Below are 13,618 nucleotides of genomic sequence, written 5' to 3' on the forward strand. Positions count from 1 at the left end.
ATCCCAGTGGTCTAAGAATCTAAATCCTTCTTCCCGCACCAGCTCCTCAGCCACACATTCAGATCACCTATCTCCCTGTTCCTGCCCTCACCAGCACGAGGAATTGGAAGCAACTTGGAGATCCTGCTTTTCAGACTTCTTCCGAGCTCTCTGAAGTCACGCTGCAGAATGTTGTTCCTCTTCTTCCCGACGTCATTTATGCCGACATGCACTACCATTTCTGGCTGCTCACCTTCACCTACGGGGTGGAAGATTGCAACCTTCACATGGTCCGCCCTGTTTCGACGAATGCAATCAACCCGGCGTGCACAATCAAATAAGATCAAATATAACAAGTTGTCCTACAAGTTTAGGCTGTGCACGCCATACGCAAGAAGAAGACCTTCACCTACAACCCCAGGGGTCTCCTGTACTCCAAGCTTCCTTCCCTTCCTCATCATCACTCCCCTTCTCTCTTCTGGTATCTTCGGTGTAACAATCTCGTTGTAGGTCCTGTCCAGGAAACTGAGGTCATCCAGTTGCTTCTCCAGTGCCCCAACACATCAGTGTCCCTGACCTCCCACATCCTGCAAGCCTTACACTTAATCAGCTTACCCGTCATATCTTCACCTCGTCTCATCCTCTCCAACTTTTGGCATAGTCTCCTCTCCGAAGACTCTTGAGCCAAAGACTCGCACTTTTCTCACATGGCACTTCCCTTGACAAGGCTGCTCCCCCTAGAGCAAACCTTGCTTATATTGGTTGATTAATTGCCTAATTTGCCAATTTACCAATTTGCGAATTAAATTCCTCAGTCAATCCCGCACTCCTTCACCTGCTGACCTTGAAGGTATGGTTGTAGGCTAGTCCCGCCCAGTTTTTAAACCAACCGCAACTGAAAACAAACACTGAAAAAGCTCCCAAGAGCTTACCTCTCAGCCAATCCCCACACTACTTCACCTGCTGCTCACCTTGATTCTCTCATCCTTTTGTCTCACACCTTGTGTGTGTTCATCTCTGGCCTTTGTCCAACATATGCCTATCAAAAATACCCCTCACCTGTGTTCACCAATGACCGGCCACACTTTGTCCTGCCCCTCCACTCTTCTGGCTTTCTTTCTTCCCATTCCTGCAATCTATCTGAAGAAGGGGCCTGACGCAAAACATTCCCTCTCTATGTTCTCCATGGATGGTGCCTGACCTGCTGAGTTATTCGAACATTTTATGTTTAACATTAGGAGGGCTCTGGCTAAGTGAGACCCTGGGAAAATGTGAGATTAAACAGCCATCTCTGCATGTGCTTGTTCACCCTGCGGGCTTTCCCAAAGTGCTCCAGTTTCCTCCCACATCTTCAAGACATGCTGGTTGATAATTAATTGGCCATTATAGATTGCTGCTAGTATAGGCATGCTGATAAGAGATTCAGGATGGAGATGGTGAGTATTGAGAGGGTATTGGTATTGTTATTGGTTTATTATTGTCCTGTGCACCAAGATACAGTGAAAAGCTTTGTATGTGTGCTATGCAGGCATCTAATACTGACCTTGAGTAGAATCAAAACTTGCACACGTACAACAGCTTGTGCAAAGAAAAATATGCCAGTGTATAGAATATAGTGTTACAGGATTATAGCGTTACAGTTACAGAGTAAAAATCCATGTCCCACAATGAGGTAGTGTAGATTAGTATGTCTTTACTATATAACTATCACCACACAGATTATGCATGCTACACATTCCTTATGTTGTCCAGTCCAGATCTTCATCCCAACCCTAGACACACCAGTCCTATTAGTCAGTACGTCACTCTCTCTCTTTAGATTTGATGCAGACCACGGGGATGAAAGCATGTTGTGTTCCCTCCGCTTGTACTACAATAAAGACTATAACCTCTATGTGTGTGTCTGGGTATTCAACATGGTGTCAGAGATCATGGACCTCTTACTCGACTAGTTGGTTTCAGTTTATTTTAGTTTTTTTTTTGTTCAGTTTGTTATTTTACTATGGCTGGCACACTTCGTAAGCCTGAACCTTTAGTGTTTGATGGTGACCTCGCCGAGCGTTGGCGCATCTTTGAAGAGGACTTCACCGTGGTTATCCGTGCAGCGCATCATGCCGCAGCTCCAGATATTTCTCCTCAATCTGGCTGGTACAGAACCCACTCGACGTGCTCGCAGATTCCACTACGCCCCAGATGAGGTAGACGCTGCTGGTGTTCAAATAGTCCCGGCAGAAACTATAGATGACCCCGTCTGCCTGCTGAACAAGTTCAGACAACTGTGTGAGCTACGCACTAATCTCGTAATGGAGCGCCACAGATTCTTTTTACGCAGCCAAAGGCAAGGTGAGCCCGTTGAAGCCTATATCAGTTCTTTAAAACCTATGTGTTAGTCTTATACGTGACAGACTGGTTTATGGTATTCTCAATGACAAGGTGCGTGATGTACTTATACATGATGTGCAGATATCACTCTGGAAAGGGCTGAGAATCGCTGTCGTGTTGCAGAGATGAAAGAATCTCATCTAAATATCAGGTCCCCACTCTGCCTATGATGTAAATGTTGCCGGCATGTTTTATGAGGCCCAGCGCCAGCCTTTACACGTGCCCGGTAGATCAGGTGTCGGATTCATTCGTAATTGTGTGAACTGTGGAGGTTCGCATGCAAGCTTTCGTGAACAGTGTCCGGTCTATAGAAAAGCTTGCTTCCAATATAAACGCAGAAATAATTTCATCAGCTGGTGCCGCTCGCGTGGGAACAGTGTAGAGACAAAGCAATCAGTGCACCTGCTGCAGCAAGACAGCTTACAGCCAGAACCTTCCCACGCAACTCCCACATCAGCTTCTCTGACTAACGAGGACATGCTGCCTGTTATCAAGAGATGGAGTATAAACATACATTTCTTGTAAGACTTGTCTCATAAACACCAAGATCCCATGGTCATTCTCCTCATTAACGGGACGGGTGTTATTGCCACGCTCAACACTGGAGCTCGTTGCAATGTTCTGTCCTTATCAGAGCTCAACAGGATTCAGAAAACTGAGGTCATCTATCAGACCGCCGCCAAGTTACTTCCATTTGGAGGGGTACAGTGCTCCCTGTTGGAAGAGTCGAGTTACAGTGCCATCTGGCGTCACATGTCTACAATCTGAGCTTCTTTATTGTCCAAGAAAAAGTGACTTTTCTGCGAGGCATTGACGCCTGTAATGACCTATGTCTGGTCACCTTCGGTACGGCAGTTCATCAACTGTCTGCAACATGTGGCTTTACTCAACAGATCCTGGCACAATACGGGAATCTTTTGATGACAAGCTGGGCAAGCTTCCCATCAAGTACACGATCACGACCGACCCTGAGGTCCTACCAGTTGTCCGTCCTGCACACCGGATTCCCCCTGCGTATGCCATTCGGCATAAACTCGGCAAGTGAAGTATTTCAGTGCACCATGGAACAACTATTTGCAGGTTACCCATGCTCCATCATTGTTGATGACATTCTTGTTGCTGGACAAGCAGTCCAAGAACACAACGAAAACTTAATGAAAGTTCTGGACCGTACCAAAGAGATCAACCTCAAGTTAAACCCCCTAAAGTGCAAATTCCAAGTGAGCGAGGTGAACTACATAGGTCATGTGTTCACCAGTGACGGCCTCAAACCCGATCCATCAAAGACTATTGCAATTAATGAGTTGCCAGCACCCACAGATGTGCTCAGCCTGCAGAGATTCCTTGGCATGGTAAACTACTTGGGGAAAATCATTCCAAATTTCAGTGAACTATCGGCCCCACTGTGCCAGCTAACCCACAAACACACTGTATGGTCCTGGCATGAACAGCAGCAGAGGGCGTTCAACACTCTTAAACAACAAATCTTATGTTTTGTGCCCCCACCCTCATCTACTTTGATGTTAAGCTACCTGTCACACTGACGTGATGCCTCGCGTACGGTACAGTCCTGCAAAGCTGTAATTCCTGCCTCCTTACACAGCAAGTACTTTGATGCCGTACATGCGGGACACCCAGGCACAGAGCCTACTGTCCTGTGAGTGAAAAACATGTTTTTCTGGCCTGGCATGCCGTATTATATTCGTGAGGAGGTAAAGTCCTATGCAGTGTGCAACAGTTTGACACCACACCAACAAAAGCAGCCACTTCTCTGACACCCGGTTCCTGACCTCCCATGGTCCACATTGGCAACTGACATTTTTGAGTGGCATGGCAAACAATACCTGGTTCTAGTCGACTCGTATTCCGGATGGTTTGAAATCGATCTACTCAGTAGCCCCACCTCTGCAGGGGTAGTCCAGAAGCTGGCACGCCATTTCTCTGTACACGGGTCTCTGTATCAACTACTGTCTGACAATGGCAGTCAATTTACCAGCCAGTACTTCAAAGACTTTGCTACACGCTGGGGTTTTCGTCATATCACCATAGCAGCTCCGAATAGCCACAGTCCAACGGGCTGGCTGAACGTCCCGTCAGGAGTGCCAAACAAGTGATGGAACGACCCCACAGAGCAGGATCAGACGTGTACCTAGACCTGCTCAACCTGCACAACATCTCCCGTGACCCGATGCTGGGTTCACCCGCCCAGCGACTGATGTCAAGGCAAACCCGAGCCACACTGCCTGTGGCAAAACAGGCACTAGTACCGCAAGTGCTCACACCATCCGCAATCCAGTCCAGGCTACAACAAAAGCGTAATGTTCAAAAAGGATGGTATGACAAGACGAGCAGACCACTTCCACCACTAGCCAAGGGACAGGTGGTCCATCTACAAACCGACAAGGGTCACGACCACCTCGGTGTAATTTCTGGAACTACTTCCGAACCACGTTCATATTTGGTTAATGCCGATGGCGGCACCCACAGACGTAATAGACAGCGCATCCTGCCTGTGAATGAACCCGCACCACCTCCGTATTATCCTGACCGCATAGGTATACTTCCATCCCCATCCAGCGGCATCGGCCTGACCATACCAGCACTGCCATCCCCTCCTGATCCGGTCGTTTCGCCCATGGCCACGCCACTTTCATCGCTGGGGATACTGTTTCAATCACATCTCCGGTGACGGGAGAAAATGAAGGACTGTACCGTACGCGTGCAGGTCACATCTGCAAGCCCACCCTAAAGTACCCGGGTTACGTTTCAACTTCCTTCCAGCTTACTTACACATACAATATGTAATCAGTAGTATGTATATTTTGCATGCACTTATCATATCTATTTTATTAGGAGTCAATTCCTTAAGAGGAAGGATGCAGATTAGTATGTCTAGATATATATATCACCACACAGATTATGCATGCTACACATTCCTTATGTAGTCCAGTACAGATCTTCATCCCTACCCTGGACACACCAGTCCTATTAGTCAGTACGTCAGTCTCTCTCTTTAGATTTGATGCAGACCACGGGGATGAAAGCATGTCTTGTTCCCTCCGCTTGTACTGCAATAAAGACTATGTTATAACTTCAATGTGTAGGTCTGATCGTTCAACAGGTAAGTTGGAAGATCAGTTCAATACCCTAGTTTCTGGGATAATCATCCAGTAGTCTGATAGCAGCAGGTAAGAACCTGTTCCTACATGTGCTGGTACTTGCCGTCAGGTTTTTGTGTCTTCTGCCCGAAGGGAAACGAGCGAAAAAGGAATGACTGGGTTATAAAAAGGACAATTTATTGGCTGCTTTCCTCGGGTAGATGGAGTCAATGGTGGGGAGACTGGTCTGTGTGATGGATTTTGCTATATCCACAATTTTTTGGGCAGAGCTGGTGTCAAGCTAAGCTGTGATGCTTTTTATGGCACATCTGCATAAGTTGGTAAGAGTCGTTGGAGACATACCAAACTACTTCTTTCTTCTGAGGAAGTATTGGTGCTATCTTGGCTGTCATTTTAATATAGTTGATCCAGGACAAATTGCTGGTCATAGTTTCACCTCGAAACTTGGAGCTCTCGACCATCTCCACTTGGGCACCAATTATGCTGTTTGGAGAGTATACTCAACTTTGCTTCCTGGAGTGAAACATTAGCTCCTTCGTCTAGAATAGGGGATAGGTACAGAGGAATGAGTGAAGTTGATGAGATTGCAGTGATCTAAATTTTGTGGATGATAGATTAGTGAAGGGAGTCAGAAAGAAGAAAATAAACAAAAGGACTTATTATATTAATAAAATGCAGGTCAAAACTGTTGCTGAAACCTGAAGCTAAAAATCCAAATGGAGATTACAAGAAGAGCCCAACATATCCAGCAGTGTTTGTGGAGAGAGAAACCAAAACATAATCCAAAACATTGACCGCTCCTTTGCCTCCACAGATGCGGCTTGACCCACTGAGTTCCTCCAGCAATTTGTTTTTTGTAATAGATGGATAACCTTCAAGTAGAACAGCGTGGCACCGTAATTCAGCATGTGTAACTTTCTTACAGCTCTAACAAACAGAGTTCAGTCCTGATTTCCTTGCACATTCCAAAGATATCCAGGTTGTTAATTTAATCGGTGTCTCTAAATTGACATATGTAGGTTGGTGGTAGGTGAATCGGGATGGTGTTGATGGGCACGTGCGATACAAATGCTACAGATAAATAAATGGGGCAATTGGGTGTGTAGGATTGCTCTGGGAGCCAGCATAGACCCAATAGGTCAAAGAGCCTCATCCTATGTCACAAACAGGATGAGCAATAGTTCTGTGTTTAGTAAATATTTTGTTGGGGTTACTCCATTACAGATTAATATATTCCTTGTTGGACAAAATATGAGTTCTAAATTTTGGGGCGGTGGGGAAGCTAATAAACCCCTTTGCTTTTAGTAGTGCAGTCTTTCCGTAGCAGAGATTGCAGTTGTAGGAGCAGAGCATTTCTGCACATTTACCTTTCCAGGTGCTCAAAGACCGTGAAAAGAGAACCAATCATTTTATAATGTGAATCCTTCCCAAAATGTTTCACAGTAAAGACCTTATCACAGTAAACCCCTTATCTACTAACTCCTTTTAAGTTGCAAAACTGGACAGAGGGGCATTGTTGCTGTTATGGATGTTCTGAGGTTAAACTTTACAAAAATGTTCATTTGTTTTAATCATTTTCTACACTTCCCCTTCCAGTAGATGCTGACTTTCACTGGAGTGAAGTTTCAGGCAGCCTGGACTCATGTGTATATCACCAAAGGAGCTATTATCAGGTTATTCAACAAACATTACCTCTAAAGCCATTGCAAAGTGTGTAATAATCCTTCCCTATCCCTGCAAGGAATCTGCACCCAGTTAATTTTCTCCACGGCCATTATGGCTAATAATTCAGCTGCCCTCTGAAGTGCCATGAAACTAATTGTTGCCATAGGCTTGAAGACATCTTTACTGATATATTCGGTTTAAGTTGGATTGACGTGTTCCAGGGAGAGTTGATGCAGGGATGGATTTGTTTTCTTCTTTTCATAATAGTGTTAAAATCTATCAGTCGCAGAAAGTGCCCCCAAAATTGAGTGAAATGGTAGTCTCTGCCCTGATTAAGTGCTTAACAGAGAGGGTTATGATGCAGTCATGAAAATCTATGATGGATCTATGATGGGATCATATCCAGAGTACTGAAGATTCCTATAGGCCACTTCTTAGCAAGGCAATATTGGGATAATTTAATCTTGGAAAAAGCACATTGTAGATATAAAATATAAAGTGCTGAAACAACTCAGTGAGTCAGGCAACACTTTGTATTTAGCTCAAGATTCGAACATCTGCAGTTCTTTGTGTCTACACTGTAGATCTACCTGAAGTTGGGGTTTAAATGTCCAGGGCAAGTTGCCCAAGCTAAGCTGTTCCTATTAAAATTTTAAAAGGTTGAGGGATGATGATTTCATCAGACTTCTCAAGAAATTAAGAGTAACTAAGAGGAACTTATGGTGGACGGATTGGGTGTTACAAAGTTCTGTGGTGAGAGATTGGCCAAACAAAAAACTTTATTTGTTTTTTCACAGATGCTATCTACATGCTTAACTATTTTTAACAGTCAGGTCTGTATCCTGGTTGTTCTCCATTGTGTAGATTCTCCCTCTCAGGGAAACATCCTCACAGCATATACTCACTCAGCCTCCTTAAATATCCTCGGAGAGCATGGGCTTATCCCAAGACAGCAGTGGCTCAGTACAATCAGCTCAAGGGGAATTGGAAATGGACAGCACTGACATCCCAAACAAACAACAGCGATTATTCTGCTCAATCTTTCCTCATCCTTGGAATCAGTGCAACATCTCCAAAGCAAGAATAATCAACCTTAAATAAGGAAAACAAAACAGATATAGCAGAAGGGCATGAATATGGAGTTAGGTCACAGATAAACCACAATCACCAGAGTGAATAAACTGGTTTATGGCTAATCCCATGGTTTTATGTTTCTGATTCCTTACAGGCTTGACGGGGAGGTGTACATCTCAACACTGGAGGAAGGCTTCGGCCTAGCTGCTCAGGAGTGCTGGATTCAGTTTGCTACAATCCGTGAAAACATACTTTTTGGCCATCCATTTGATGACAAGCGTTACCAGGAAGTGATCGAGACATGTGCACTCTCAGAGGATCTTGAAGTATGGAATCTATTATTGATCTGTCCATTGTACTTAGTGCAAATAGTTATTCAAAATCTAATGATCCAGGCTGATCTCTCATATATTGCACATGACTCATTCAGGCATTCCCTGCAATATGTTGTATCGCTCTCATCAATCTCACTTACTTCCACTCATTTCCCTTATTTGCCTACCTGCTGTCATGACTCAAATTAATGTGTCTGTATAATCAGTGACCATGGAGTAGCAACAGGGTGAATATAATGTAATTAACACAGAAATTACTGGAAACACGCAGCAGGGCAGGATGCATCTGTGGGGAGAGAAACAGAGTTATGGGCCTGTCCCACATAGGCTATTTTTTCGGCGACTGTAATAGTGTAGCAGGTCACCGAAAAACCAGCGACTGCACCCCCCTACGACAATGTCTACGACAATGTCTACAACAACCTACCATCTAGTCGACGGCAAGCTACCGACAACCTACGACCCATTAGGACATCCACCTATGACCACCGACAAGCTACGACAAAGTAAGACAATTCAGTCGCCAGTACCTGTCGCCGGTTGACGTAGATAGTCGTCAATGGAATTCACCGAAGTCAACACCGACGACAACCTACATCATCCTGGCGACAACCTACGACAGCACCTGGGTCAGGCTACGCTCATTGTCATCAAGACAACTGTCGCCAAAACGTTTTGAACATTTCAAATTCAGCGGCGACCAGAAAAATGCTACAATGCTTTGAGTGACTGAGGAGACTACTCACGACCATACAGGCGACACCCTGCGACCATGTGGCGACAGCCTAGTCGCCTAAAAATTTGCCTAAGTGGGACAGGGGCATTAATGTTTCAGGTCAAAGACACTACGTCAGAACTGGGAAAGAGAAAAAAACATGTTAGTTTTAAGTCGTCAAGAGGATTAGATTGCACAAAAGGAATATCTGTGTTTGGATAGGTCTATTGTTATCGGGAAATAGGTTGTAGATGTCATCTGGGTTATTGAAAGCTATAAGAAAGAGAAATAAATTAACTAAAGCTGTGGCAAGCGGGGAGTTTGAAAGTGCGAATACAAACAAAAACCTTAAATTATTGAGAAATACAGGACTGGGGGACATGGATAGCTGTCAGGCTGCGCTTCTTACGTTTGAAGCAGTAGATGTTATGTAACGCCCTCCAGGCACTGTAGCCAGTTCAATGTGCTGTTGTTGAGGGCCGTGTGGTCTACCCCTCCACCAGGGGGGCAGAGGAAATGATGTGCAGCGCTGTTTGCTGGTATGCTCCACACACGCAGGCTGCTGATGAATGCAGCCCCCAGCAATGCATGCTAGCGTTGAACCGGCCGACCCCTATACGGAGCCGGTTCAGGGCGACTCACTCTTTGCGGGGCAAATCTGAGCCGGGTGGGGCTGTGGTGTTCGTTGCAACAGTGAATTGAGGTCGCGAAGTCTGTTCCCAGCTGGTCTCCATGCTCCTAGTGTGTTGAAACCTGAGCCACAGAGGGTCGGTGTGTGACAGGAGAAGGGACGAAGAGGTAACAGGCGTTGAGGTCCCAGTTGCTGTGAGTCTTGGGTGAGGTGGTGCAGAGGATGTCTGGTATCCGATGTGGCCTTGCACACTAGCGTATGAGTTAAGTTCTGCAAAGCTTGGCGGATGCGATACCTGCGAGCAGGGCCGGCTTTAGGATGTGCGGGGCCCAATTGGGAACAATTTTGGTGGAGCCCAGGTTCCCAGCCAAGGTGTGTCAGCCCAGTTATTTAGTATATATTATGAAATTGTACACTAGGTGCTATGGATTCTACACTGTGTGAATCTCTTCTGCTCCCTCCCGTTTGCCTGTCAGTAGCTCCGCTGGCTTCCAACCTTTACCGTAGCTGCTAATTACCATAAAACTGCATTATGTGATTGGACACAATGCCCTTGGAGACAGCGGCTGATTGGACGGGAGGAGACCTGTTTGTTGATTGGACGGGAATTTTAAGTCAAGCTGGTTGGTGATTGGATGCAACCCCCTTAGAGACAGCGATTGATTGGCCGCCAAATAAAATTATCAAATAGGAAAACAAAAATCGCTCAAAAGGGAACTGCAGATGCTGGAATATCGAAGGTACACAAAATTGCTGGGGAAACTCAGCGGGTGCAGCAGCATCTATGGAGCGAAGGAAATAGGCGACGTTTCGGGCCGAAACCCTTCTTCAGACTGATGGGGGGTGGGGGGGGGGAAGAAGAAGGAAAAGGGGGGGAGGAGGAGGAGCCCGAGGGCGGGCGGATGGGAGGGTGGGAGGAGACAGCTAGAGGGTTAAGGAAGGGGAGGGGACAGCAAGGGTTAGCAAAATTGCTGGCCGGTTCAAACTCAGTGGACTATCTGGTTGTATCTCCAAACTAAACAGTATAACATGCAGGTACATTCAAGCTACCAGCCTTGGAGGGCATCTACCACACACGGTGCCTCAGGAAGGCCGTCAGCATCCATAAAGACTCCTCACACCTCTGTAACGGACTGTTTGAACTACTTCCCTCCGGCAGACGTTACAAGGCCTTCTACGCCCGTACCTCCAGACTCAGAAACAGCTTTATTCCATGAGCTATAGCGGCTCTGAACCGGCCCTGCTGAGTGCCCCCCACCCCCCCTGGACTGTCTCCCTCGGATGGTCAGGACACACAGTTTATTTATTTTACTTGTCTTTTTCATCGGTTGGAAGCTGCATAATAAATCTCGTTGCACTGACGTGCAATGACAATAAAAGATATTATTATTATTATTAAAATTAAATTCAGTGATTATTTCACATGATTTCTCACTGTGTAAAGCTCAATATCTGACCAATTTCTGTTTAACACGTTTGGTCTGCCGTGAGCATTTTTCTCTCCCAAAACAGTTCATATCTAGCAAACCGATCAACGAACCAGACATCAGTTGGACGCAGTCATAGAAACATAGAAACAAGGTGCAGGAGTAGGCCATTCGGCCCTTCGAGCCTGCACCGCCATTCAATATGATCATGGCTGATCATCCAACTCAGTATCCTGTACCTGCTTTCTCTCCATACCCCCTGATCCCTTTGGCCACAAGGGCCACATCTAACTCCCTCTTAAATATAGCCAACGAACTGGCCTCAACTACATTATGTGGCAGAGAATTCCAGAGATTCAACACTCTCTGTGTAAAAAATGTTTTTCTCATCTCAGTCCTAAAAGATTTCCCCTTTATCCTTAAACTGTGACCCCTTGTTCTGGACTTCCCCAACATCGGGAACAATCTTCCTGCATCTAGCCTGTCCAACTCCTTAAGAATTTTGTGCGTTTCTATAAGATCCCCCCTCAATCTTCTAAACTTTAGCGAGTACAAGCCGAGTCTATCCAGTCTTTCTTCATATGAAAGTCCTGACATCCCAGGAATCAGTCTGGTGAACCTTCTCTGTACTCCCTCTATGGCAAGAATGTCCTTCCTCAGATTAGGAGCCCAAAACTGTACGCAATACTCCAGGTGTGGTCTCACCAAGACCTGGTACAACTGCAGTAGAACCTCCCTGCTCCTATACTCAAATCCTTTTGCTATGAATGTTAACATACCATTCGCTTTCTTCACGGCCTGCTGCACCTGCGTGCCTACTTTCAATGACTGGTGTACCATGACACGCAGGTCTCGTTGCATCTCCCCTTTTCCTAATCGGCCACCATTCAGATAATAGTCTACTTTCCTGTTTTTGCCACCAAAGTGGGTAACCTCACATTTATCCACATTATACTGCATCTGCCATGCATTTGCCCACTCACCCAGCCTATCCAAGTCACCGTGCAGCCTCCTAGTTTAGAGGGGTTTAAACGGTTTAGAGATGTTTAGAGGGCTTCAGATGGGTTTAGAAGTCTTCAGATGTGTTATAGAGGGAAATAGGGGTGAATAGAGGGGGTTTAGAGGTGTTCAGAGGGTCCCAGGGGGGTTTAGAGACGTTATAAGCCCCCCGTGAGAAATTGTATTTCTCTGAAATTGAAGATAGACATAAAGCTGGAGTAACTCAGCAGGACAGGCAGCGCAGCGACTCTGGAGAGAAGACCCTTCTTCAGACTCTGAACTCTCGTCGGTGAGAGTACTTGTGATTGTCTGAAGAAGGGTCTCGACCAGAAACGCAACCCTCTCCCCAGAGCCGCTGCCCGTCCCGCTGAGCCACTTTCAACTTCAGAGCCAAACAAAAAACACAGAGTGCTGGAGGAACTCAGCGGGCAAGGCGGCTGCCTCACCCGCTGGGTTTCTCCAGCATTTTTGTCTACCGCTAAACGTCAATAATTCCGGGAATGCTGAGGCGACAGGGTGATAGAGAGGGAGTGGGAGAGCTAGAGAGAAACGATATGGGGAGTGGGAGAGAGAGAGAAGGAGGGATTGAAAGAGCAAAACACAGAGAGACACAACGTGGGTCGGTAGGTGAATGACTAACCTGCACACCAAGAAGAAGCCCCTTCTCACGGTCCGGGGCCCTCACTCATGATGGTGAGTTTAAAGAAATTCTCAATGTGTCATCGATCTACATTCCTCAGTAAATGTAATTGTGTTTTAAACAAGTATTATTGACGCCGCGTGAATTTTATTCAAAGGAACACGGCGTCATTAATACTCATTCAAAACACAATAACATTTACTGAGGAATGTGGATGGATGCAGATTGATGACATTGTATAACAACTTGTTAACTACTTCAGTAACAGTACTAGTTAACAAATCGTTTGTGTCTGATGGCCGTGCAGCGGTTGTTATACATGTTCGTTTAAAAAAAAAAACCGGATGGCGAATTAAAAAAAAAATCTTTATTTAACAAAGAGAATTCGTATTTCCGTACGAAATACGGAACATTAGTGCGGGGCCCCCATTAGGCGCGGGGCCCAATTGGGGGCAATCGGTCAAATTGGTTTAAGGCCGGCCCTGCCTGCGAGCACCGGCAGAAGATCCGTCTGAGTAGGGCGTAGGCAGGCGGTGATGATCCTCATGGTGTCGTTGTGGATGGCGTCTAGCTTGCTAGTACGAGCGCTGCGGCACCATGCTGGGGCGGCGTACTCAGCAGCGCTGTACACGAGTGCAAGAGCACTGGTTCA

The 13,618-nt window shown here is 46.0% G+C and overlaps 1 protein-coding gene across 1 annotated transcript in view; it reads left to right on the forward strand.

Moving 5' to 3' along the window:
• The window catches only part of abcc10 (ATP binding cassette subfamily C member 10), a 127,017-nt gene that overhangs the window by 48,573 nt on the left and 64,826 nt on the right, over window positions 1–13,618 (forward strand). Inside the window, exon 8 of the mRNA XM_033020518.1 lies at window positions 8,374–8,545. Within this exon, the coding sequence (XP_032876409.1) occupies window positions 8,374–8,545 (172 nt within the window). The remainder of the gene's footprint in view (window positions 1–8,373; window positions 8,546–13,618) is intronic.

The sequence above is a fragment of the Amblyraja radiata genome, chromosome 5 (genome assembly GCF_010909765.2).
Source record: "Amblyraja radiata isolate CabotCenter1 chromosome 5, sAmbRad1.1.pri, whole genome shotgun sequence".
NCBI classification, from domain to species: Eukaryota; Metazoa; Chordata; class Chondrichthyes; order Rajiformes; family Rajidae; genus Amblyraja; species Amblyraja radiata.